Raw genomic sequence first — 27,892 nt, 5'->3', positions numbered from 1 at the left:
TAACTACTTTAACCAGATTTAAAAAAAATAAACAATATACTTAGATATAATGTAAGCATAAATATATTGTTTTTACACTTGCATATAATAAAAAAGAAGAATCATTTGCATTTGAAGAATCATTTGCTCAACGGTAGATTTTTAGCCAAGTAACACTCGCTAAAATCCTTGTAATTGTAATTCTGTATGAATAAAACATTAGAGATGTTTTGAAAAGCTCATTGCTTCTCTTGGTTTTCTGGCATTTGTTTTGTTGCTTTGTCATAACCACAGAATCTTATATTACACATTATTGTTGCTTGAGGTAATATATGCTGGTATCTGTGGCATATTTGACCCCTCTCTATGGGTACATGCCCCTTCTGAAGATGGCTCTTGGCAAGCTGACACACTGGATGTGTCGGCTTAAAAACCATATTAATTACCAGCCAGACTCCTGAGTTCTGTTATTCAATACCTTCATCTCTCATCACGAAACAGTCGGCCATACACACACACATACACACACACACACCCTGCGGCCAAAAGCCAAACATTTCCATTACTCCATGACCTTTCCTAAAATACCATAATGGAAACCACAGGCTGTTTACATTTGCATAGTACACCAAAATAAGTTCAGCCAAGAGCCTTTATCCTAAACACCAAACCTATACCTAGCCACCATGGAAAACTCTACAGCAATTGACAAAACCAAATACAAACTGTGAAGGAGACGTGAATCCGTCCAATATGGGGCCGACGTTGTCAAGCAAACAAGTTTCCACCGTGATACCGAGCTACTTTAACCAGGTCTTGGTGATCCTGAGGCCAGGCAGTAAAACGGCGCCATATCCCAGGACAAATACGCAGTTTTATACTGGAACCACAAATCTGTTATTATTCCTCAAGGCCTTCCAAGAGAAATTACAAAAAGGTTCATGTTTAAAGGTAATAATGAAGCAGGCCAATACAGCCCTTTGAGGACGAAAAGAAAACAACACCATCATGAATAAAAAGCCAAGAAATAAGTACAGTCACTTCAACACTTGAATCAACAAAATATAATCATCAAAATGAATAAGCTTACTAGCATAAATATAGTTGCATTAATGTGCGTACTTATGCACCATTCTATGCCATTTGACTCCAATGTTGAATGACAAAATAACCTTATAAAGTTCAATTCATATAAGATTGAGTGCATAAGTACATAGTGTTTAAGTGCATAGTGTATAATGTGTCATTTGGGACACAACTCATGTTTTCTTAGTCAAGACTAAAAAACACTGGTGCATTTTGTATTCTAATATTACACGTTTCCAGAGTCAAATTATTTTAGATATATATTTTTAAAGCGAAAATGTGCAAAATAACAAAAAATGAGTCAATAAACACATTATTTTGTGTTTAAAATCAGAGGTGTAGAAACAATCTGAAAAGTGTTGGGAAGGGACATTTTAAACTCATTGTAAAACATTCAGCCTTGCTCATAAATATTATTACGCAGCCAAATTAGGATTACCACTTACTCGTATATATAAAATACACTCACATAAAGTGTAACACTCTATAAAGCAAATCTCGACAGCCTTTTTTTTTTCGACAGCAAATTTTTTTATTTCGTGGCAAAATGAAACTATCGCCCAACTTTTTAAAGTTTGATATACAAGAATGTGTAACTTTATCTGCATACATACAATAAGCTGCTTGATTGCTTATATAGTCGCAAAATATAAACTATATTATTGCTGACCTATAATATGCTATAAATAACTATAAGGCATGAAGATAGGTGTGATAGTCTTTTCCCCCCCCTGTTATGTATATCCGAGTAAAACGGCTTTTCGAACAAGAAAAAAAGTAGGGCGGGACTTGATTGAATTGTTGGGTTGTTGTTTTCTAGCGGTGATCTCTTGTGAATGACAGGTCACTTTTGATGCATGGTGACTAATGTTCTTCTAAGGAGATTGTCCCTATAATAATTGTGTTGCAATTCGCTTTGAATAAAGCATCTGCTGGATGACTTCACCCCCAAGGACACATAGCATCAAGGCAGTAAGACATGTCTTCACTCGTAACACAGGTCATTAATACAGCGGTGAGGAAGATGCCTGCATGTTTTGATGTTAGAGAAATGGTGGTTGATCAGAAGGGGTTGGATCTGAATTCTCATGTTTGAAGTGCAAGTAGAGGCGAGCGGTTCAGATAGCTAGGTTGATTTTGGCCTGGTTAAACTCTGGCGGATGGAGCAAAAAAAGCTCTGGGTGTTTACCCGAACCGGGGTGTGTTTGGATTGGATATCCTCATTGCCCTTCACTGCGAGCCACCAGACAACTGGAGTTTCCCCTAGTCGCTTTCCTCGTCCTCTATCATCCAGCAGGAGCGATCTGCCAAGATTTTGCTTCTCTCCAATGAATCGTGGATGTCCAAACAAGTTGGTGTGTTATTCATTATATGCTATCTAAAAGCCGCCACGCGCACAAACACAAGTGCAGGACAAGATGTGGGTCTTGCCCTGGCCCAGTTTCTCCGAGTGCCTCAATGTGTTAGACACGCGCGTGTGGCATTAGCGAGACGCTTGCTCTCCGTGTGGTCTGTAAGACTATATGAGCATGTATCGGTCATACGTGCCTGACTCAGTTTCACATGGATCTACTGATAGTACACACGGCGTTCCTTTAGGGAGCTAATGACCGATCAGCGCTTTCATTCGGCTTTTGTTCTGGGAGTATGTACAACTGCTTGAATTACTATAAAGGACTCTTTCATCTCATCTGCCATTTATTTATTACTACAGCTGTTACAGAGTTCCTACATAGTGCTGTGGTCAAATTAGGACAGCAGATGTACTTAGTTCTTCCCTCGTGATACTAATAATAATAACAACAACAACAACTAATAATAGCCTTTTATATTTCCAAATGAAAATGTGAGTAGTGGTTGCCAATGCGTTGCTATTCAGATTCTAGGATGTTTCTGGTGGTTTCTATGCCAAAAATAATAGAACACCACTACTCAAAAATCCACAAAATTTAAGGTTGGTTGATTGGTGGGCCAATATTAAAATGATATATTATTTTTGATAAATTAACAATAGAACAATACAACTAAAATCAATAACTTAAATGATACATAGTAATACCAGACCACTATTTAACAATCCAAAATAAATAAATACTATTTTGTCTAAATAAATACAAAATAAAACACAATTCAAATTGATAATTTAAATGTGACAATTGAATTTAGGAATCACAATATAATATACAATATGTAAAGTAGATATTAATTTTGAGATTTGCTAAAAATGACATTTAACAGTGTTATTAAATTATTGGTGATATATTAATTAGACACACATGCACATTTCATTTCGTATTACCTCTTTTTTTTATTGCCTTTGCATATATTGTACAGCCTGTGAATACTTACAACCATTAATAAAGATCAAATTAAGATGTACCAGGAAGTGCTAAAGCTATACTGAAATCAACTCCAGAGACGCCCTGATCACTTCCATGAAGCGCACGACACTATAAATATGCAAACACATAGACACAAGTTCCTCCATTACCCTAAAGGCCTTGTGTTGGAAGACGGTGTGGACAGTATCACACTGACTGCTGATTGGACATCTTGGTGTCGGGAGTCCCTGTGTCACCCAGTGTGTCTGTTTCCACTGGCACGCGAGAGGTCAGCATGTATACGTCCGACCTCTTATTTTTAGTGGATGTAAACAGTATGCGTGGCGCTCTTGTCAGTTATCTCAGAGTTTGAGTGAGGCTCTGAAGATGGACGGGTCAATTAGTCGGGTCAAGGTCTCTCCTCAACATTCTTAAAGTGACATCCATACTGCACAGGGTTAAAACTTCACCTCCGACAGTCAGGGCTGATATACTTTTAAACGTGACGTGCAGAATGTCATCTCAATGAGTCTCTAGAATGCAATTCTGTTTGTCTGCAATTGTTTTCAGAAGAATAAAGGGATGTGACGCAGGAAAAGCGACTGAATCGGCTACAATGGCTGTGTCTGAAAGCAAACGCAAAAACTGATCTGTCCATGAATCTTAATCTGATTGGTTTTTAAAGGTATCATTTGTGTTTTATTACATGCCACAAAAAAAGTTAATGAATTCATAAATGTTCATTGTTTTCAATTTATGAATCCATTTAGAATTGTAAATAAGCATAGACGGCATTACATATTTATTCGTAATATTCATTTATTATTCTAAAGTACACTTGAATTAGTTTTAGATCATTTTATGGTGCCTTGGAAGCCTGTCTAAAACCAGTTTCCTTAAAAGGTATACCTTCAAACAAAAAAGCAGTATTATTATCATTAATTTACTAATTTTAAAATTATAAACATTGTTGCTAACTGAAATAGGGCTGGGGAAAAGGTGACACTAAACTACATTTTAATGACTCCAAAATTAGTTCAAATTAAATAGGAATGAGCCACGAATACATTTTTTAAAGAGGTTGTTTATAAAGAGTTTTTTTTTCTGTGTACAGACGACGTCATTGTCAAAATGATACCCATTCACACGGATCCGCGAAAACGACTAAAAACCCTGTATTCTGCTGCCAGGCCATTAGATGGCGATGAAACACTATAGACTGAACATGTGATACGCATGTGCATGACGTCATCGTCTTCAGATATTCACGTTTTTGTTGTTTACACGGAGACCGTTTTCAAAAACTTGCACTTTGAAACCCGTTTTCAAAAGTTTGCGCTTTCAGGCACCCAAAATGCCGTTGTTGTGCAAACTAACGGCCAAAACACATCAAAAGTTTTACGTTTTTATCATAAAACCTTTAAACTGAAAAACTTGAGTGTTAAAACTTAAGACAAACTGAAAATTAAATATTCCCATAATAACCTGCTGCGAAGTAACTTCTGACTGAGCCATAAGGCAGTCATTGGCTTCAGACACATTGTGTGTGTGTGTGTGTGTGTGTGTGTGTGTGTGTGTGTGTGTGTGTGTGTGTGTGTGTGTGTGTGTGTGTGTGTGTGTGTGTGTGTGTGTGTGTGTGTGTGTGTGTGTAGTACATTAGCATTAAGTGTGTGTGTAGGTAGGTGTTGTGCGCTAGGGAGTGCATGATGTGATAGTATGTCTCCTAGAGTCGGAGTGGCCACTTATCTCTAACTATCAGCATGTCAGTATGTGTGTGTGCTTAAAAGCAAAGGCCTGCGTCCCATCCACACCTCTTATATAAAGTGGTTGATGGCGACTTTCAATGACCAGACATGACATGCGATGGACAAACAACCCTTATGTATACGTGTGTGTGAGAGAGAGTGAGAGGGGTTGATTAATGGAAAGACTGAGGCTCAGATGTCACACAGGAATCAGGTGTGACTCTGATAAGTTGACCGCATCCCCTGAAAAGCCCTCTCATTATCCTCTTTAAGTGAGATGGAAGGAAGTGGAGGCAGTTGAAAAAAGGTACTTCAAATAAACAGGGAAATCTTTTTGTCAGTTTCTTAGCCATACACAATTCTGTTTGGAAAGGACTAGTTCTGTCATGACAACTCTCGGAGTGTTGATGCATTTGGTCTTGGCAGCATAGATCTGCTGCTGCTGTTATTGCAGTTGTGAGGAAGTAAGACATGTTTCTGCTGTACAATAGCATACATGAATTACCCCTAGCAGATCTAAACAGGGTGAGCTGGGGAAGGTGGAGGGTTTCTAAAAGCATGTGCAACTGCTATAGCAAATGCTGACCAAGTATTTGAAGGTTGAGCAGCAAGCTCATAGGCTACTGATACAGCCGGAACCAATCAGCTGTGCCCTGTAGAGAATGATTACAAGCAGATTGAGTTAAGGACCTATCAGCCTGCGCCATCTAAAGTTTCATGACAGAACTTTGTATTTCAACCCATTTTTTTTGTGTGTGTATGTATTCCCCATCATGTTGTTCTAAACCAGTTCAGCTTTCCATGGTAAAAATATCAATTTTGAAAACAAATTGTAATAGAAATAGTTTGGCATAATTATATTGAACTGGGGCTGAGGTTTTCAAGCTTCAAACGGAATGCAAAAGCACTATTAAAGTACCAGTTAAAATGGACCAAACAGGATTTTTAGCAAATTACAACTAAAGGGAAAATCCTCCCAAAAATATACATTGTCATAATTTACTCATCCTTATGTCATTCTAAACATATATGCTCAACCAAACAACATTGGAGCCCATTGACTTCCATATGGAGAAAATATCTTATTTTATGTTATGGGATTTCAAGAAAGTCATGGGATTTTAATATGATTTCAATATTAACCAGTTTTATGATATATTTAACCAACATTTATACTGCTTTTGTGTAGGCTACATTTTGAAGCTTGAAAGCATCAGTCCCCAATTACAGTTCAATTGAATAACATGGAAAAGACCAACTAGTAAAATATATATGTAAAATAATAATAATAATAAATATATATAATAAAGGAAGCATAAATTAAGCATTTAAAAGTTTTGCTCAACAAGAACAAAAATGAGAGGTAAAAAATACCAATATACCTCTCAAAATACCTCTACACTGTTCTTTTTATATTGATTAGATTATTAATTCAGCACAATAACATTTATATGAATTGCATATTCAAATGTATCCATCCATGCACAGATAAACTCTTTCTCCAGACCATATGAGTTCCAGCACCTGAATAAACATACTAAAACAACAGGTGAAAAGGCGCCCTTTAAAAGTCCTGCTGGTTGCCAGCTGAACGATTACTATCACCCTTAAGAAAGTAAAATCACAAATCAAATCTCTTTAAAACACAAACATCATCTACACTACTGATATGGGATTTCAACAAACATTTCTCATCAAAGTCCAAATGGCCTGAGCTATGTCATCCACATTCAAAGTTCTGTTAACATTAGTTAATGCACTCTGAACTAACATCATTATTCAATGAGCAATTAAAAAAAAAAAATTAACTAACATTAACAAATGTTAATAAATGCTATCCTGGTTAATTCATTAACTAATGTTAACTAATGAGACTTTATTGTAAAGTATTACCAATGCTTAGAAGGAATAACCTCTGAGCAAAAAAAAGTATACTCTGAGATAAACAGAACAATGGGGCAGGACTTCCAAAGTTTTTCTCCATTTCGGTCTCTCTGTCCTTCACAACTTGGCTTTAACAATAGGAAAAAGGCAATACACTATTGAGCGTGTCACAATGGCCATTTCCTGCCATGTAGCCTACATCCTATCATCTACTCAGCCAATGAAACAAGACGTTAGATGGCATGTTTCAAGGATCTCGCTCCACTGAACCACACAAGTTCCATCTCGACGTGATATTCTCAGTTGGCTGTGACATATGACACCACGTGAAAGAAAAAAGCGATGATGATTGTGCCGACTAATCGTTTTTTTGCATCTTAGCATAACCATGAAGGGCAGACAAACTGTTTAATGTCATTCATCTGTGAAGTATTTGGCACAGACGAGGACTGGAAAGTCTCTTCAATGCCCGTGACTGTATCCTTCATGCTTTCTGGAGTATGAAATGACACTATAGCCTCTGTTGGAATAGAGCAAAAGCTGGATGGGTTTGATAACCTTTAACTATGGGCATCACGGATCAAAACTTTGCTCACATTACGCGTTTTTGACCTTCTGAATGTCCATTATGCAGCATATGGCCTTTAAATTTCTTTACAATAAGATTCCATTTGTTAACATTATATATTAACAAACTAATAATGAACAACTTGTATCTGTTAACATTAGCTAATGCACTGTGAACTTGCATAAACATGAACATTCTTATTATGTAAGATTATATAATAAATGCTGTAAAAAATATATTTACTCATTGTTAGTTCATAGTTAATGCATTCAATTTCTACCAAATTTCCTTTGGTCTGCTTTGCTAGATTGGAAGAGTTGGGCTGCATCCAAAAGCGCATACTCTCTTGAGTAGGTACTTATTAATTACTTCACAACTGCTAAAAAAAGTATGTTCTATATAGTATGAACGTGTGTAGTATGAATATAATCTGTACGTACTACAATGGCCATGATGTCATTATCATGTGACCTACCAGCGTCAGTTCACTGCCATTCACAAATCATCTACTGTGGCCTCATGGGATAGTAAAGTGTCCATTTTATGCACACTTCAGAATTTCGCAGGAAATAGTAAGTCACCCGGGTACTTTTTGCCTACTCTTTTATGAGTTCTGTGAATTCGGATGTACTCATTTGGTCACATACTGTTTTTCGCCTACTAGTAGGGAAGTATGCGATTTCAGATGCAGCCTTGCATTTTGCCTTCAATCCCAGAATGCATAGCACTCTACACAGACTGTGTCAATGAGGACATGCTCATTTTGAACAACCTAATATTGGAGGTCAAATCCAAGACTAAAAGGAGTTTTTGATGGAAATGTGCCAGGAAAAATGAAGGTTAATGCAGAACTAAAATAACATACGTCTGGACAAGCTTTCCTGTTATGCTAATGCCGCTGTTTTAGTTCGAATAGCCACTCCTGATTATATTAAACAGAACATGTCGGTTATACAGCACGGTTAGAAATTTAATCACGGCTGACACACTGGACGGGGTTCTAGACCTGATTAGTGCTCGCAGGTTTTTTGACTCATCCTTCAGAATAGGTTATTTTGGTCATTTTGCACGATGGTAATTTAGCTCTTCTGGCAGGTTAGGCCTCAGCGTGGCGTCTGGATCCCTCACGGCTCAGGTGCTGAAGAGCCGAGCACTGATGACCATCTGCAGGGACTTCAAACAAACTTGCCATCTGCTTCAGATTACAGCAACCAATGCGGCCCACCAATAAACCAGCCAGCGAGAGAGGTGGCATGAGTACAGGTCTCATCAATCACTTTCATTTCTTCTCACAATCTAACCAAAAACACAAAAACCTTCTCCCACCTGTGTTGTGGCCGCAGCTGCTATCAAAAACACAAGTTTGCTCCCTTTATAAAAAAATTATATTTTACTCGTTGGCACCATGTGTGGAATAAATGCCATACTAGTTGAATGAGCTATTGTTTTAAACGTATGGAAAAAGCAAAAAGTACTATATCTATCAGTCTGCTCAGGCTCATATTTGTCCCAATGAAGGTTCTCTCAACACTCACTCAACAAATGGTAGTTGTTATGGTGCCATTTCAGGTGCATTAATGGAAATGAAAACATCTGCTCGCTCTCAGACGTTAATTAGTGGTGATAAATCACTGGTTAGAGAGTTCCTCTGAGACGAGATGTCTCATTCTACCAAATCCACAGTCGTCAGAGTCATTGGTTACGGACTATGACATTGGAGGGTTAGTTAATGAGGCCACTAAGTTAATCAACATTACCTAATGCGAGGCAAGGAACAAGCCTAAAAACAGACTTCTTTTCTTGCTTCAGTGTACTATTTTCGCAGAGATGTATTATAGTATGTAAGGCTTGTCCCAAATTGCACACTTGATTTGGACTTGTGGTCTCACAACCTTTGTAAAGTCCACAAGGTCATAGTGCGTCTCATTTGTCAATTTTATCATTAACAAGAGTACTCACACTAGACGACACGATACTACCCAACTGTTTATGACTGTTTTTACATTGGACTAAAAATATACTTCAAGGGACAGGGAAATACATTTCTAATCTTAAAATCTATTTTAGGTAAATACAAATGTATGAATAATAAATGTATATATAGCATGCATTTTGGACAATATAAATGGATCTACCCTACCATTCAAAATATTTTTTCTTAAAGAAATTAATACTTTAGGAATTAAATTTATCAAAAATAATTCTGATAGATTTCTGAAGGATCATGTGACACTGAAGACTGGAGTATGCTGAAAATTCAGCTTTGCTGTGACATGAGTAAATAACACATTTATTTTAAAATATAAAAATACAAAACTGTTATTTTTGATCAAATAAATGCAGCCTTGGTCAAGACAAGAGACATAAAAACATAAAATTAAATAAAAGTCAAGTGTAGATCACAAATATAAAGTACAAGTCAAAAGAAACATAACTATTTTTAATGTTTTTGAAAGACGTCTCTTATCCTCAACAAGCCTGCATTTATTGATGCAAAGCTGCATTTTCAGCATCATTACTCCAGTCTTCAGTGTCACATGATCCTTCAGAAATCATTCTAATATGCTGATTTATTATTAATGTTGGAAACAGTTGTGCTGCTTAATATTTTTTTGGGAACCTGTGATACTTTTTTCAGGATTCATTGATGAATAAAAGTAAAAAAAAAAATATATATATATATATATTCAAAATAACAATATAGCCATGAAAAGCATAAAAACTCAAGGACAAAAAAACAACATGAGGGTAAATTTAATAACTCACTATAACTGGATAATCTAATACAAAAACCTCATAGTCTGCATCAAAGCTACAGGACTTTGCCCAGCTCTTTTACGTGTTGCCTGCCAGTAGGTAGCGTTTACCTGATTAAACCGTGCATGCTGAGTGTTTCTTTTGGCATTGTTAGCTCTCGTTTACTCAGCTGGGGTTATTCTCTTATGTAACACTCATGCAAATTCCAGCATGCCGTGGATTTAAAGTAATTAGTATTTTTACATGGGTGTTATTCCAGGCTTTTCACAGCAAAACAGAACAGACTTTTGTATCTAAGTGATTTAAAAAAGATTAAAATTCATTGGCCCACTTGTCATTATTTGTTTACAAAACACACACACACACACACACACACACACACACACACACACACACACACACACAAGCTACTTAATGTCCATGCCTTTCTATATCTATATCTCAGTCAATCAAAAACTTTGATGAGGCTTTGAAGAGACTCAAAACTAGTATTGCAATGTGCTTTAGCTGTGGAGTTGTGATTAAAATGCTAGCAACATTGACATGTTTTATGGACAGAATGGGCTGGCTTCCTGGACTCAACGGGTAGCCTGGGGATTGGAACTTGAAATAATTGCGGAGATAAAACCCCTGGACAAAAAGTCTTGACCCTTATCAGCTGACTTAAAGTATATTCAGCGTTCAGCATGCCGTGTGCTGTCTGATTTCATTACATTGACAAAATATGAATGGAACTATTCATGCATGCCGCATGCGCAAGTCAGACCAAATAAATCACCAAATAATCAGAGTAAATCAGAGCCTCAGAGTAAAAAAAAAAAAATCATGAGATAAAGATTAAAATAAGAAATAATGTTACATTGTTAGACAATGCAAACTGTGAGAAACAGTCACAGAGTTTCACTTTGTTAGATATAAAGTGAAAATGTGTATAAAAAGATGAAAATTGTGAGAAATAAAATAAAAACTACTTAAATAAAACCTTTCCTAGATTTACAGCCAAACTAGGAAGCTTTACCAATATGTTATCATCATATTTACACATCATATTACTCATGTATATCAAAAAGACCACCTCCATTTTACATGCATTAGGCTTATACTAAAACTTATACTAAAATGCACAACAATGTCAATATTTTTAGGACAATCCTCTTTTAAACCCTTTTCCCCCCCAAGGTGATAGCCACACTAAGGAGCTTTAGTAAACAATGTCTGCATCATTAGTTATCATATGAGGCCTGTATATCAACCAAAGCATAACAATTCCTCAAAGGAAGAGATTTACCTTCATTTCACGTCATGTCAGCTTAGATCTTCATCACCACTGTTGTTCACATGTTCAAATCCAAAGTCATCACCCTATTCAGGTGTCAGTGAGGTTTGTCAACCAAGCAAGGCCTTAACAATGGTAAACTCTGCAGAATTCCAGAAACAAAAAAGGTTCCAAGATTAAAATGACTACCATTTTAAATGTGCAAATGAATTAATCAGAACATTCAAAGTGCAAGATGGAAGCTACTCAACGCCATTCCCATACTCATAATTTTCCCATGGGGGAGATATATCAAAATAAAAGTCTTTACATCAGATAAAAGTAAAAAAAAAAGGCTGCCATAGTCTCATAATTGTCTTACCAGGATTCAGGGAAGAGCGTTGACGTGATAAGTACTTCTGCATCTGTTTTGTTAGTCAGGATCTTGTCAGCTACTGTCACCTGTCATTATCCATGGATATAAGGAGATGGTGAAGAGGATCGCATGAAGAAAAGTAGTAAGGGATATTGCAAAAGACATAATCTGACACCAGTTCTGCGGTGTTCTTCAGAAACATGCTACCAGTCAGTGTGCTTTTAATTCCTGTGCAGGGGTGAATCTGATCTCTGTCTTGGCCTTTAGTGAATGGGGGAGAGTGGAGAGTGTATCAGTGATCAATAGAGCACAAGAACACTAAATGACACACTAAAACCTGACACAGGAAACCTGGTTTGTGAGTCATTTGTGTGTTAGTGTAGTGATCCAGTACTTATTTAGCTTTTTTAAAGATAATATTCATTTGATTATATTTATAGATTACATTCATGATCTATACATCTTTTATTTATCTTTTTTATTTGTAGAGCCACACTACCATTCAGTAATAATTTTTAGCGCAACATTACTGTTTTACAGCATTTTCGATCAAATAAATGCTGCCTTGGTGAGCATTCATGAAGAGACTTCTTTCAAAAGCTTTAAAACATATCACCGATATTATATGGGTGTAATGTGCACATTGTATTCCTTTCAGAATGCAGTGTTGTTTTAACCACTGCATGTGCTGAACTTCTGCACACTGTAAAAAAAAGTTGCTGCCTTAAGTTAAGTACAATCAATTTGGATATTTAAGTCATATCAACTTAAATCACTTTAAACTGACTTAAAAAATGTGTTGAATATTGTATAACTTATACAATACTTATTAAAAAAAGTATAAAATTACTTAACATTTTGATTTACATTTTTGATTACATTTAAAGCAGTAAAAACATGTCCTCATAACTTATTGATACTTTTTTTTACAGTGTGTCCCCAGAAAGTTGGCACAGAATCTCGGCACGGGACAAAGCCGTTTAATGAGCCGTTTTAATTATATGATGTTAGGAATTGAACGACGCATCATGTTCATGTGTATAAGACAAAAAAGAAAGAAAAACTGCATATTTAGCATAATAAACAAAAGCATAATTCAAACATTTAAGGGGGTTATAACTTGCAAGGGGGGAAAAAAGATATTAGAAAGAAAGGGACTCACGTGTTTTTATACAGTTCACAAAGGGACTGATTATCTTTGAATAGGTATTTTATGGATGATCTATGCTAGATCATTTTTACATTCATTTTTAAAACAAGTTAAAGAGGGTTTACTGTTATTCCACTTGCTTTTATGAATATGATATTTATCCAAAGAAATAATAACGTTTAACATCAATGACATCTTTTTTGAGAGACCATCTAAATCAAAACCTGAAATACATTTAATGAAGGAATATCAGATTCAGTACCAATAATTAGACCACTGTAAAGATCCTGCCAGAACTGCAATGTGACCGGACAAGAAAATAAATAAATGTTTAATGGTTTCAGGCTCTTTTGAGCAAAATCTGCATAAATCTACTTCAAAACGGAATCTTTTCCATAAGATTTCAGCAGCAGGATAAACATTATTGATGATTCTAAACTGATTCTCCTTTATTTTAGGTACAATTGGCCATTTAAGATAATAACAATGCTTGTTACTGAATGTTTCATTTTCATCAACTTTAACTTTTGTATTGAAATCGTAAAATAATTTACTTTTTAGTACATTTCCAATTACTTTGTTATTGCACTTTTTATCTCCAATGTACACTTCTCCAATCTTCAACTCAGGCAATTTAACAAATACATTTGAATATGTAAGCATGTTTTGTATTAGTTGTTTTAGTGGAAGAGTAAACAACTCTACAAACACTACTAAATTCTCTAAAGAAACATTTTCTCGCAAATTTCTCCATGAAAAATTTATATTGAATAAATTGACCAGCTTCATCTATCAAATCAACAACATATAAAAAAAAAATTATCCAACCACTCTTGTTTGAATAATGTTTTCCTATTTAATATAATGGTCCTATTATTCCACAGGGTGGAGCCATGAGGTGTGAAGTTGTGGGTAAATATAATTTTCCAGTAGTACAAAATCTGCTTGTGGAAATTTTAAAGCTTAAATGGCAGTTTAGAAATCTCTAAATCACATTTCAGCAAAAATTATAATCCTCTGACTCTCTCATACACTTTGGTATATGAAACCACATTGAATTAGGCTGTGCTAAATATTTTATCCAACTCAGCTTGAGTGCTCCAATCATTGATTCAAATTCAGTGGCTTTCAGCCCTCCATTTATAGTCTTTAAAGGGATACTTCACCTCTGGAAAGATGAATGTGTATTTAAAATGGGTAATTTATGTAAAAGAAATGTGAAATTATTTTTGAATTTGGAGCCTTCTAGACTGAGAAAAGCCAGAAAATGTATTTTTGGCTTATGGGGATGAAAGACAACAACTCCCAGAATGCACTTGCTTCGCTGCCCTAGGAAGCCACGCCTACCGGTAAGAGATCGCAGTAAACAACAAGGCTATGCTACTAGTGAGTCTCCGTGAGTCTGCCCGGTATTTTGATGTCGCCCAAAATGTCCAGGATTCGGCTTTAGCGTTCTACAGTCGCCATTCATCATGTTTACTGTGACGAGCAGGGACGAGACTGACGGCCGCGGGAGAACGACGCGAGGCCGGTGGCGTGATTACTGATGAGCGGCGCCGGCGCCTGTGAGACGCATCGGTCTCGTATCTCTCACGGAGTAGTGGGAATTTTCTTAGCAATGTTAAAATGCACATCAACCAATCACTTGTTTAGCGTTCATGTAAACACTACATTCAGATTCACCAATCGGGATGAGTTCAGTTAGATTGAAACAAAAGGTGTGATGGTAACCCCTACTACTCAGCTTTCTCCACAGAATAAGAAACTGTTAGCTTAGCTTCCAAATCAAAAATGGCTGACACTATATGTACATTCTGTGAGTGAGATCCCTCCCTCTATGGGCGGGTTGAAAACATGCGGAACAGCGCATTCTACTGGATAAATGATGAGCTAGTGTTTGTAGTCTTACCCGTATTCAAAGAAATTGGACTTCCTGCTTTTTATGACGCAAAATGACGATTTTTGCGTCATAAAAAGCAGGAAGTAGAATACTTAGCCTAAATCCTTATTTCTCCCATCTCAGGGGAAAAAAAGGGAATAAACCATGACCATTCGAAAATGTGACTGGGTTTATAAAGATACAAAGTCTAATGCAAATGGGTGAAGTGTTCCTTTAATCATCTGGGATTTTTTTATATAATGAGTTTTATTTTTCCAAATAAAATTAAAAAGGACAGAGTCAACCTTTTTTATCAATTGTGGAGAAACATAAAGGAAATAAGATGGGTAAATTAGTTTAGATATGCCTTCTGTTTTAGTCAAAATGATTCTGCCCATAATAGAGATCTCACAGCCAGTGATTAAGAATTTTTTTCTTACTATCTATTCCCTCTTCTATATTTACTAGTTCTCATGTATTTAGATAAAATTGGGTAAACGTGGATGGGATTACACAGACCATCGGCGGCTAAGGGGGCTTGAAGCCCCGAATGTTTTTATTAAAGCCCCGAATGTTTTTATTAAAGCCCCGAATATTTTGTTACCTTGTCTATCTCATAGAGCAAAACAATTAATCAGAAAACAAATGTGAATAAGATTACAACTGCCGCGATTATCTAAACATGAAAAACGTACTCGGTTACTAACGTAACCTCGGTTCTCTCTAGGAGAGGGAACGAGTACTGCGTCGAAGAACGCTACGGGAAAGATATTTCTTTGTCGAGATTGAAGCCAAAAATTAATCCTTAATTTTGTAATATTGTAAAACGCTTTTCTGAAGCATACAACCTAGGCGGAGCAATACAGCTCACCCATTGGCTGCTCTGCCAGAAAAGCACAGCCTATGCGAGGCCAGGACGCTGACCAATGAGGACGCTTCGCGCCCTTCTGCGTCACCTCCCGCCCAAACAGGCGTGGCCTAGGCCTATAAATACGAGCATAGCTGTCTAACACGCCGATTTTCGTCAATGAAGCGACGCAGCGTGGACACGCACGGCATGAGACGCAGTACTCGTTCCCTCTCCTAGAGAGAACCGAGGTTACGTTAGTAACCGAGTACGTTCTCTTACGTAGAGTTCTCTCGTACTGCGTCGAAGAACGCTACGGGAACCCTATGCAAACCGCCGTGCGTGTTCTTGGATCGACACAGACACCTAAGGGCGCGCGCGCCCTGGTATACAAGCGCCTACCCCAAGAAGTATAGGGAGAGCGGCTAAATAGCATCATCCCTTATAGTAGTGCCTCTTAAGGCATAATAGCATATATATGTAAATATAGATATATATGAAGGGTAATAGCATGCTCATGGGACACATTGTCAGTGAGTGATGCTTAAACATTGAAGTGACCTGGGCCGCAGCGCGGGGCAGGAACACTTATACATATTAGGCATTGAAGTGACCTGGGCCGCAGCGCGGGGCAGGAGCACTTGTACATATTACCATTGAAGTGACCTGGGCCGCAGCGCGGGGCAGGAACACTTATACATAGTCTTCTAGACCGAGAGCAGTTTAGCCTGCAACGCAGGAACCTCTAGGTTATAGAACCTAATAAATGTAGACGGGGAGGCCCAGCCTGCCGCCATACAGATATCATGTAACGAGATTCCGCTATACCAAGCCCATGAAGAGGCCATGCCTCTCGTGGAATGTGCTCTGATGCCCAAAGGGCATTCCAAGCCTCTAGATGCGTAGGCTAGCGCAATGGCGTCCACTACCCATCGAGATAGACTCTGTTTCGTTGCGGCTCGTCCCTTGGAGCGCCCGCTGAACGAAACAAAGAGCTGCTCCGTCTGTCGAAAAACAGCGGAGCGGGACACGTAAGCTCTTAATGCCCTGACCGGGCAAAGGGAGCTATTTCCGTCCTCTGAGGCCGGCATGGCCGACAGGGAGATGACCTGAGCCCTGAACGGTGTGTTGAGGGACTTAGGCACGTACCCATGCTTCGGTTTCAATACGACTATAGAGTCGTTTGGCCCGAACTCCATACAAGAAGCTCTCACTGAGAGCGCTTGCAAGTCTCCCACACGCTTCACTGAAGCGAGAGCCAAAAGAAACACGGTCTTGAGAGACAGGTGTTTCATGTCAACTGAGTGAATAGGCTCGAAAGGGGCCCCTTTCATAGCGTTCAACACTGTAGAAAGGTCCCAAACGGGGACTGAAGGAGGCCTTGGAGGGTTTAACCTCCTGGCGCCTCTCAGGAAGCGGACCACCAGGTCGTTCCTGCCTAGTGAACGGCCAAGCGTTGGATTAACGAACGCTGATATGGCAGCCACATAGACTTTGAGCGTGGATGGGGTTCTTCCCTTATCCAATAGCTCTTGCAAGAAGGAGAGAATCTCCGGTTCTCCACACTGAAGTGGTGACAGACCTTGATCTGAACACCATCCAGAGAACACCGACCATTTGGAAGCGTAGAGCCGTCTAGTAGACGGAGCCCTAGCTTGTTCGATCGTGTCTAACACTCCTCTTGGGAGGTTAGCGGGTACCCGTTTATGGCCCATACGTGTAGGGACCAAAGCTCGGGGTGAGGATGCAGAATCGAGCCCTTGGCCTGTGAGAGGAGGTCTCTCCTCACTGGAATCGGCCACGGGGCAGTACTTTTCAGTCGCATCAAAGCTGGGAACCAGGTCTGATTCGTCCAGAATGGAGCAACTAGCAGTACTGAGCATCCGCTCTCCTTGATACGCTCCAGCACTTGAGGCAGGAGTGAGACAGGAGGAAAAGCATAGAGCGGGCGGCGGGGCCAGACTCTGGCCAGCGCGTTCGCGCTCTTCGAAAAGAATTCTGGGCAATGAGCGTTTTCCTGGTTTGCAAACAGGTCTATTTCCGCTCTGCCGAACGTTTTCCACAGCAGACGCACTGTCTGTGTGTGTAGGGACCACTCTCCCGTAGGAACGTTGTTCCGTGAGAGTCTGTCCGGGCCTACGTTCAAGTGACCTGGCACGTGCATTGCTCTTAACGAGCGCAGGTTGTGCTGGGCCCACACCAGTATGCGTTCCGCTAACCTGAATAGGTTCCGGGATCTCACGCCACCCTGGCGGTTTATGTAGGCTACTACCGACATGTTGTCCGAGCGGACCAGGACGTGGTGTCCTTTTATCCGGGGACAGAAGCGCCTCAGCGCAAAGTCCACTGCCATCATTTCCAGGCAGTTTATGTGCGGTAGTTCGGCTCGCTCTGACCACTGGCCAAAGAGCGGACTGCCGTCGAGCAGTGCTCCCCAGCCTGAGGTGGACGCGTCCGTGGACACCACCTTCAGGCTCGAGGAAGTCCCCAGGCTTACACCTGACCGGTACCAGTCTGACGCTCTCCATGGTGTCAGGGCTGAAATGCATTCCTGAGTGACCTTGAGGCGATAACGACCGTGTAACCATGCTCGGCGCGGTACGCGCGCTCTCAACCAGAACTGTAGTGGGCGCATGCGCAGCAGGCCCAACTGCAGCACTGTTGAGGCTGAGGCCATGAGGCCCAGCATTTTCTGAAATCTCCTGAGTGGCACTATGTGGCCGCTGAGGAAGGATTTCGCCATTGCAGGGTATTTTGCCTGCGCTGTGATGACAGCTGTGCTGTCATAGACAGTGAGTTCAGATCCAGTCCTAAAAAGGAGATCCTTTGACTGGGAAACAGTGAACTTTTCTCCCAATTGACTCTCAGACCTAAGCACTCGAGGTGATCGAGAATTAGGGTCTTGTGGCGGATGCGTTCTGAAGGTGATTGAGCTAGAATCAGCCAATCGTCCAAATAATTCAGAATTCGAACGCCTCGGAGTCTCAGGGGTGCCAGCGCCGCGTCCATGCACACTGTAAATGTACGAGGTGCTAGAGACAGGCCGAATGGCAGGACTGTGTACTGATATGCCTGGCCCCCGAAGGCGAATCTCAAAAATCGCCTGTGACGTGACGCAATTTGTATGAAAATACGCGTCTTTCAGATCTATTGCCATAAACCAGTCTCCTCGGCGAATCTGCGCGAGGATAGCTCTGGTCGTGAGCATTCTGAACTTTCGCTTTGTCAGCGCTTTGTTCAGATGCCTGAGATCTAAAATGGGTCTGAGACCCCCGTCTTTTTTCGGTTCCAGAAAATATCTGCTGTACAGACCCCCTTCGCTCTGAGCTTGAGATAAAGGCTCTATGGCCCCTTTGCTCAATAGCTTCGCTATTTCGGCTCGAAGTAGATGTGCTACTTCTGTTTTCACCGTAGTTTCGACTTTCTCCGTGAAACGGGGAGGGCGTCGATGAAACTGTAGCGAATAGCCTCTTTTTATAGTCTCTAGCACCCATTCTGAGACCCCGGGAAGTCATTCCCATGCATCTGCACGTGTGACTAGGGGTTGAATGTAATCTGGGCCCTGGTCGCGAAATGGCGGCGACACGAGAGCAACCGTGTGCTGTGACATGGACGCCGTGGCGTGTGAGGCGGGGGGCATGTTTAACACAGTATGCATCCCGCGCGCGCTCAGCTCTCTGTGTCGAGAGAGAGCGCGCGGGACGAGTCCCGTAGGGCTCGTGATGTTTGTGAATAAACGTGGGCGCTTGGTGGCGGGCACATTTATAACACCGGGAACACTGTTTTTGTGTACTGACTGACCGTTCGTTAGTTTCGTTTTTACAGAAAACCGCGGAACGTGCAGTGTGTAGTGGTTGTGGGCACTTGGCAGTGGGTCACGCTCACTACATGTAAAACACAATCGGCATGAGCCGATTTTATGTGTGCAGACCCTGTGTTGTTCAGGGCTGTGCTTGCACGGGTTGAAAAACCGGGCTCTGGTCGCGAAATGGCGGCGACACGAGAGCAGTCGTGTGCTGTAACATGGGCGCCATTGCAGCGTGATGCGGGGGCGCGCTTAATCGAGCGGGCAGCCCGCGCGCGCTCTCAGCTCTCTCAGCTGAAAGAGGGAGCGCGCGGTGCGAGCCCCGTACGGCTCGGCATGTTTGAGAATAAATGTGGGTGCGTGAACGCGGGTACATTTATAGCACTGGGAAGTACTGTCTATTAGAACTGACTGACCGTGCATAGGTTTCGTTTCATAGAAACCGTGTGACATGTAGCTTGTAGTGATTGTGGGCGCTTGAAAACGGGCACGCTCACTACATATAATGCACAATCGAAATGAGTCGATTTATGTGTGCAAGCCCTGTATTGTGCGGGGCTGTGCTTGTGTGTACAGATGGGCACTGGGTCGTGGGCATACAGTTACACACATTACATCATCGGCCATGGCCGGGACACCGTGTAGCACAGAGAGTACTGTCTATCAGAACCGACTGACCGTACATTCGTTTCGTTTTTACAGAAACCACGGGACATGCAGTGTGTAGTGATTGTGGGCACTGAAAAGCGGGCACGTTCACTAGCTTACATGTGAAGCACAACCGACACGAGTCGATTTTATGTGTGCAAGCCCTGTATTGTGTAGGGCTGTGCTTGTGTGTACGAATGGGCACTAGGTCGTGGGCATTACGGATACACACATTACACCATCGGCCGTGGCCGGGACACCAGTAAATACATTTTCAGATTTACCTGGGGCGTCGTGAAAACGGCGTCTGTGTGCAGGCAAACGGGCATTGATGCCGATTTGGTGACTGCAAAATACACTGGCACGGTCGCGAATGTTGGGACTGTGCGAGCGAGACATTTTAGTGAAATCCGGCCGCGGCGGGATTTTAACACTGTAGCTTTCCTCGAAGCAGAAATGCGCATCCTGGCTGAAAACGGGGCTTTCCGGGACTCCGCAATTTCTTCGTGAATTCAGGAAGAAAAAGGCGCGGGTCGTGAGGACGGTAACGTACGTTCCTCTGCAGAAAAGCAGCCATCCAGCCGGTAAGCGCATCGATGCTGGTCTTTCTCCGTCGACGCTCACGAGCGGCGGGGGAGGGGAGATCCTCGGAGCTCGCCCATCCCTCGCTACCCGAAGCGAGGAGAGAACAGCAGTCGTCCTTCACAGACACGGCTTCATCTTCCTCATCCATGACGGACGCGGCGGCACACAGCGGCCCTTGTCCGTCGGTCAGAGAGTCCAGCGAAGCGGGCGGAGGAGCTAGCGGCAGCAGCGGCGAGCACCTCGTGGTGAAGGGAGGTTCCGGGCTCCGCTGAGCACGGCGCTTTTCACGGCGCGGCACTACAGCGGGCGGAAAAGGGTGCAGCTTCAGTAAATGAACCCCAGGCGAGTCCGCAGAGTCACCGTAGGCATCAAATTACAGCGATGGCAGCCGCCATCGACGAGAGCTGAAGCTGCGTGATACTCACAGGCAGGAAACACAGCACGTGGTCCCTGTCGCTGAGCGGGGCTCTACACGAGCCACAGGAGGTGCGAGACATCTTGAAAAAGACGCTCGGCTCTTTTAGTGTGGAAAAACTGTGTGACGCGACGGCGAACACACACACAAAAGACACACACATAATGTAAAGGATATTCCACGCCGGAGAAGCGCAGCAGGGAACGGCGGCTGAAGGCGGCGATGACCAGCGGCTTCAGGTAAGAGGCGCGTCCTGCTGAGGTGCTTGTATCCAAACGGCTGTGGCGGCTCGAATCCAATCCAACGATGCGTGCAGCTTCGTGAATTTAAGAAAATCGGCGTGTTAGACAGCTATGCTCGTATTTATAGGCCTAGGCCACGCCTGTTTGGGCGGGAGGTGACGCAGAAGGGCGCGAAGCGTCCTCATTGGTCAGCGTCCTGGCCTCGCATAGGCTGTGCTTTTCTGGCAGAGCAGCCAATGGGTGAGCTGTATTGCTCCGCCTAGGTTGTATGCTTCAGAAAAGCGTTTTACAATATTACAAAATTAAGGATTAATTTTTGGCTTCAATCTCGACAAAGAAATATCTTTCCCGTAGCGTTCTTCGACGCAGTACGAGAGAACTCTACGTAAGAGAACTGTATATTAAAGTTGTATTTATATGTTTCCCTTTGCATTAAAGGTACTTACAACGTGTTTTGCAGCGTTGAGCATTGTAGCCAATCACAGACATGTCTGTTGAATGCATCGGCCAATCAGAAGTGTTTAAATTAGTCGCTGTGCTGAAGATGTGTTTTGCGCGAGCTCACATACACTTTTGCAAACCTGTCATTATTATCGGCAATAAACTTAAGATGTAAATTAGAGATTTACTGCAATGTATTTGATCTCCTTGATGCTGTTCTGATGCACTCCATATGTACTGCTCGTTGGATGACTAAAAGTTCAGCGGTCTAGCTCAATGTCAAAATGATTAAAGGCGTTTCACAGAAGGGTGTTTACAGTGAATGAATGCCTGCTAAAATGTAAGTAGATAAACATTTAATATTTGACAACCGTTTTACAATAGAAATGTTCAACTACCGACAGTATCCGGTAATGCAAATTACTCAACTTTTTTTTAATAAATTGTCTTAAAATGTATCTAACATATCTTAAAATATGTCACTGTCATATTTTTTTCCAAGGCATGCTCATAAAAGCCACTTAAATGTCCTTATAGACCGTTAGCAAAGATCCGCCCCCATGTCCAATAACGTTATGCCTCACGAGTCACGCCACAATAACAGTGAAAAATACATAGCGGAGAAAAGTGTCAAAAACTGACAACGCGCTGACAGACATGACAGAGCAGGTTACTTTTAATATGAAGTCTTTTTTGACTTTCTAATTAGGTTTTTTTTTTTTTTTTTTATGTAAACAATAATAGGCCTACCCTTTTGTGGCTCTTTAATGTGTCGTGACAGATCGCTGTAACGTTAGCGCCTCAGTTAAAGCTGCTGCTCGTGAACAGATAATCTCTTCCTTCTAGATAATTTATATAGCATCAAATAAACATAAATGAACATTAGAAGGAATGTTGTTTCAACAGTGGAAAATATGTCAGACACTCCGTTTCTCAAGTTGAAGTCTACCGACATTAATCTACTCACTCTTGATTGGTTTGTCCTACAAAATGGCGGATTCGGTGGATTATAATTGGTCAGATCGCCTGTCAATCAAACTAACTGCAAAGGGTGAATTAGTGAAACTGGGCCATGATGTTTTTATGCTTTAGCACAGTAAAAAAAAAAACGACAAATAGCCTACAGCACCTTTATACTTTACAGACTTCACAGAAGAAATAGGCTAGTACTGCAATAATTCAAAATAGGCCTACTTCAAAATCATCGTACGTAGGCTACAGCCTACACTGAAACAGAATTTTTGTGTAGGCTAGGCTACATTACACCCAATGAAAGAGCATTTCATGTTCAGTCAGCCAACTTTACATTATGTTGTTTGGAAAATCATTTCTAAATTTCAAGTTAAAGTAAATGTCAAACCTGTAATGTTTTTTTATTTTTCTCATTATTTCTCTCACGGCTTGCCAGGCGCATTCTACAAATTTAGCCAAGTAATACACGGGTTTCTGTGCAACGTCATCACGTAGATGCGCGCGCATCTAAGAGGCAGAAAGCAACAGTCTTTACGGCTATATCTAGCAGAAGCAGAGATGACGCGGAGCTGTTGTGCTGTAAACTAACCTAAATGCATAGGGTATGTCAGGTTTTTATGATTCGCAAACTTAGTTGGACAATTTCATACTAGTCAACTAACTAACTTTTTACATAATGTTATATTAATATGCAAATGAAACACAAGCAAACAGATCCAACTCTGAAATTGCAGTTTATTATTGAGTCAACAAGAATTTACAAACAATGCGAAATCTACGTTAATTACAATGTTCTTTTACAGAACTCGGCATAACATATAGCGGTCTTGCCTCTTGGATGCGCGCGCATCCGGTATTGTTTGTATACAAGAAACCTATGTATAGTGAAAGAGTTAGATTGATGTTTCTGCCTTAACAGATGTTAAAATCCCAGAGGACAAAATAATGACTGACAGCATTCAATTTTCTGCTCTATTGTATTCTCTTTAGGAAAATAAATTAAGCTTTTCTTCTGCAAGGCTGATGAAATACATATGATATTGTGATTGTATTAAGTAATCAGCCAAGGAAATAGCATGGTTACGATAGTAAGACGTTTGAATGAAATTATCTCTGTCGTGCACTGTGAGGTTCATTGGTTTCCACAGCGCAGCTCTGAAAAATCGCCCAAATTCTGTCAAACTGCAGCTCTCTTACGCAAGCTAACATTCCTCTAGTTTAATCTGGGACAGAGTTTATGCACAGCACCGATTTAAAGCTTGTTAGACGTTGATAGCTCATTATGTTTTTAGTGCTTAACATGCTTGCTGAGCTCCACTAAACTATTATCTTGTGCAGTTCAGTCTACGGATGGTTCAGGTCAACTATACAGGTTAACTAGTTGATTTTTTTTTGCTTTAATAATAAATCAGCAGTGTTGATTTAAATGGAATGAACTTAGATAGTTATGCAACTTAAGCATGTTAACAGTAACTGTAAAATCTCAGCAGAAATCCTTTCTGACAACTTGAGTCTCTAAATGTCATGCCACAAACGTAAATTCAACAATAAATTTCAATACGATTATTGTCGGACGTGGCCGTTTGATGTCCGATGCTTTTTAGGTTATATCTAGTTAGTGTCATTGCGAATGACATTGTTTCTCTGTGTTGAGTGATCCATGAAAAGGTTGTGGTGCCCTGCCACAACCTTTCACCCACAAACCTGGGAGCACAGGGTCAAAGGTCGGACCAATGGTTTGCAAGTGGAGTAAATTGTCAGGCTATTTTAAATATCGTTTAGGTGGGCAAATTTGTTAAATAAGGGGAAAAAAACGTATCAGTCACAAAAATGCTGTTCGGCATTTTGATAGCATTAGATACTGCGTCATTCACAAACTTCAAACATCATAGATAATTATTACCAAACATACTTCGAAATTGAGTATTCTTTCATCTTCCAAAACATCTGCATAGCGATGCTCAGCAACGGCAGGTTTAAGCCAAAAGTCGCCCTCCGTCATCTTTGATGTCAGTGACATCAGCGGCCTTTTCAGAGCCCATACTGACCCTAAATCAACAAACATTTGCCCATAACACATGATCAAGACTGACCGCAGATCAGTCCGTGCAGAAGTTGTAACTCAATCCCCAACCATCCGACCCTTGACCTCCATCAGTTAAATCCATTCAGATAATTACGAGTCCAATACAGGGAGGCTATTTGTTCTTTACTGACTCGTTTATGTGTGACATTTTATGTTAATATTTATTGCATTATTTCAGAGTAATTTGTCTTACCCTAATGGTGTCTTTTGAACTTTATCAGGGTAGACTAGAAGGAATTTTCTGTAACTACAGGCTCATATTGTTCATATCTTAAACCAGCTGCGGCCTGTAATTTTAGAGATGGTGGTACATGGAAAATCAAGATGCTGCCTAAACACAGACATACAACTGTTTCCTGTGAATGAAGCCATCACTCCACAGGTGTGTGTGTGTGTGTGTGTGTGTGTGTGTGTGTGTGTGTGTGTGTGTGTGTGTGTGTGTGTGTGTGTGTGTGTGTGTGTGTGTGTGTGTGTGTGTGTGTGTGTGTGTGTGTGTGTGTGTGTGTGTGTGTGTGTGTGTGTGTGTGTGTTCAGCATGTTGTGGCAGCGCTCAGGTGGAGAGATCCTGGGCATAAATCAGGTGTGAGCCACAAAGGTACTCATTACCCTCTCAGAGGTAACAACTGTTTCTCTCTCCGTCATACATTCCTCCTGCCCTTCTTCCCCCAGGACACTATCAATATTCTTCCCTTGTCACTGGCTTAAAGGAAGCTCCTCTCTCTCTCTTTTCTGTCTGTCAGCGCTGCGGTACACATCTGCAGCAGCGTAATTGCCCTGTAATATTCTGCCAAACATACCTTGTACCTCCTTGATATCTCAATCCTGTACCTTTTTTTTCCATGACATTTGTTTTGATAAGTCAATCCTGTCAGCTCCTTCGTTCGAACACACACAAGCATGCCTGTGTGTGTGTTTTTAGCTTTTCTTTAGATAAATGATTCAAATCAGTCAAAGAATGTAGTCTTTGACGAAAATGTGATTTTCAAAGCTTTTTACTCAAAAATGCATCTTTTTTTAATGAAACTTACCAACATTCAAGTGTTGATAAAAAAAATAATGCATTAAGCTAGAATAAAACATTTTTTTTGTTTGTTTGAGGCTCTGTTCTTTCTTTTGATGTATGTTCAGATATTCATACAACAAAATATTCTGGGCCATGAACATTTTGTGAAAATGATCAAAAATGCCGGCGGGAAAAGAGTTAAAATAGTAAAAACTTATTTTAAATTGCTCAAATATTTCACAGTGTAACTGTTTTTACTATTTTGTAACCTTGGAGAGACTTACAAAAACATAAAAAAAATATTGCAAACCATCTGTATTGTATTTATATATGTATTTCCCAGAATGCCATTACCTTACTTTCTCTTAATTTTAACTTCCGATACAAAATAGCCAATTCAGTTTAAATGATTTGTTTTTCATGTCCATCTGAACATTATTACCTGCTTACATTAAAATGTTCTTCTTAGGCGAGTATAATTGTGTTCAGTTTGATACTAGACTTTTAATATTATTTTAAAAAGACCTAAATGTATTAAGAATCACAACTGTCCTTTAGTTTTTCACTGGGTTCCTGCATTCTCTCTCGGATAGGTGCTCCGATTTGTTCTAACTATTAAATAAACAATGAAGCTTCAAAAACTCTCAAACGCATGGTCTGAAATATTCATCAGCTTTGTTTACAAAGAGCGAGCGAGAGAGCGAACGGTCTTATAAACTCAGCAACAGAGCCGAGAATAATAGATAAGAACCCGGCACAGTATTTCAGTGCTCGTTTCTCCATTTTCAACATGCAGAATGATAAATTAATCAGAATCGCACATTCCACATGAAGATCGTATAATTATCTGTATCCCTCTTTTTTGTCTCTCCACAGGCTTTCGGAAAACCGCAGGCTTGCCGTAAGGAATGAGTGAACCCCGTGTGCCGGATGCACCGCGGGAGCAAATCACAGAAAAACACTGCACAAAACTACTGATGATACAACCACAAAATTCCTCAAATACTCAGATCTCAGCTGGAGAAGCAGCAAATTTATACAGTTATGATAATGCTGCTTGAAATGGTATGTGGTTTCGCGCCAGGTTTAGAGGACTGTAGAGGACACGGTCATCATGTGTCCTGCGTCCACTGGGAGACTGGAAGACACATTAGTCAGTTTGAGTCATATCTGCAAACGTGCACTTTCTGGGATCAAGAGTGGACTGACCTACAACAGTGTCTGCATTATGGCCCATGCACAGCTATATTGTGGCTGAATAGTTTTGTTGACATGGATTTTATGCAACCGACACATGCAACAGAAGTTAGCTATGTGATCCACGATAGTTTGACACAGACCTAAAGCATCATTATTAATTGACTACTGTGCAACCCATAATATATGATGTGTCAAACAGCTCATGTATCCAGTGTTGGGGGAAATGCATTACAAGTAACTTGAGTTATGTAATCAGATTACTTTTTCAAGTAACTGGTAAAGTAACGCATTACTTAAAAAATTTACCACAAAATATCTGAGTTACTTTTTCAAAGTAACGCAAGTTACTTTGTTTTCCCATTTATTGACTGACAGCTCTCCTGTCCTCATGTTGAGACAAATCAAAAGTGCAGAGGCGTGTGCGTGTGCGTGTGTGTGTGTGTGTGTGTGTGTGTGTGTGTGTGTGTGTGTGTGTGTGTGTGTGTGTGTGTGTGTGTGTGTGTGTGTGTGTGAACATGATGTTTATTGTAGTTCTAGACTAAATGTGAGCATTTACTCATCTCACTTGCACAAAAAAATATTCAATATTCCTCAAAATGAATAAAATCAGTGAAATGCAGAATCAGAATACTATGCAAACCTCCAATG

At 40.5% G+C, this 27,892-nt stretch overlaps 1 protein-coding gene and 1 long non-coding RNA gene across 6 annotated transcripts in view; one reads left to right on the top strand and one right to left on the bottom strand.

The window, feature by feature from the left end:
* The window catches only part of sema3ab (sema domain, immunoglobulin domain (Ig), short basic domain, secreted, (semaphorin) 3Ab), a 99,736-nt gene extending 76,884 nt beyond the window's left edge, over positions 1-22,852 (bottom strand). Inside the window, exons 1-3 of one of the 5 annotated variants that reach the window (XM_079620001.1) lie at positions 22,734-22,852; positions 11,978-12,057; positions 11,629-11,758 (exon numbers count right to left, since the gene is read on the bottom strand). Coding sequence is in view for 1 of the 5 variants with exons in the window: in XM_079619999.1 (XP_079476125.1) it covers positions 11,629-11,634 (6 nt within the window). In the remaining 4 variants the exon portion in view is untranslated. Of the gene's footprint in view, positions 1-11,628; positions 11,899-11,977; positions 12,058-21,988; positions 22,047-22,733 lie in introns of those variants that run through there. The other 4 variants (XM_079620000.1, XM_079620002.1, XM_079620003.1 and 1 more) reach the window with 4 other exon arrangements.
* LOC307002422 lies at positions 22,189-27,026 on the top strand. The gene is made up of 3 exons (XR_013798475.1): positions 22,189-22,323; positions 25,341-25,423; positions 26,921-27,026. It is a non-coding gene; the product is annotated as an uncharacterized lncRNA (long non-coding RNA).
* The last annotated feature ends 866 nt before the right edge of the window (positions 27,027-27,892 follow it).

This window comes from Phoxinus phoxinus, assembly GCF_949152265.1.
Source record: "Phoxinus phoxinus genome assembly, chromosome: 8".
NCBI lineage: Eukaryota > Metazoa > Chordata > Actinopteri > Cypriniformes > Leuciscidae > Phoxinus > Phoxinus phoxinus.
The sequence above is the reverse complement of the archived record's forward strand: the minus strand, read 5'-3'. Positions and strand labels throughout refer to the sequence as shown.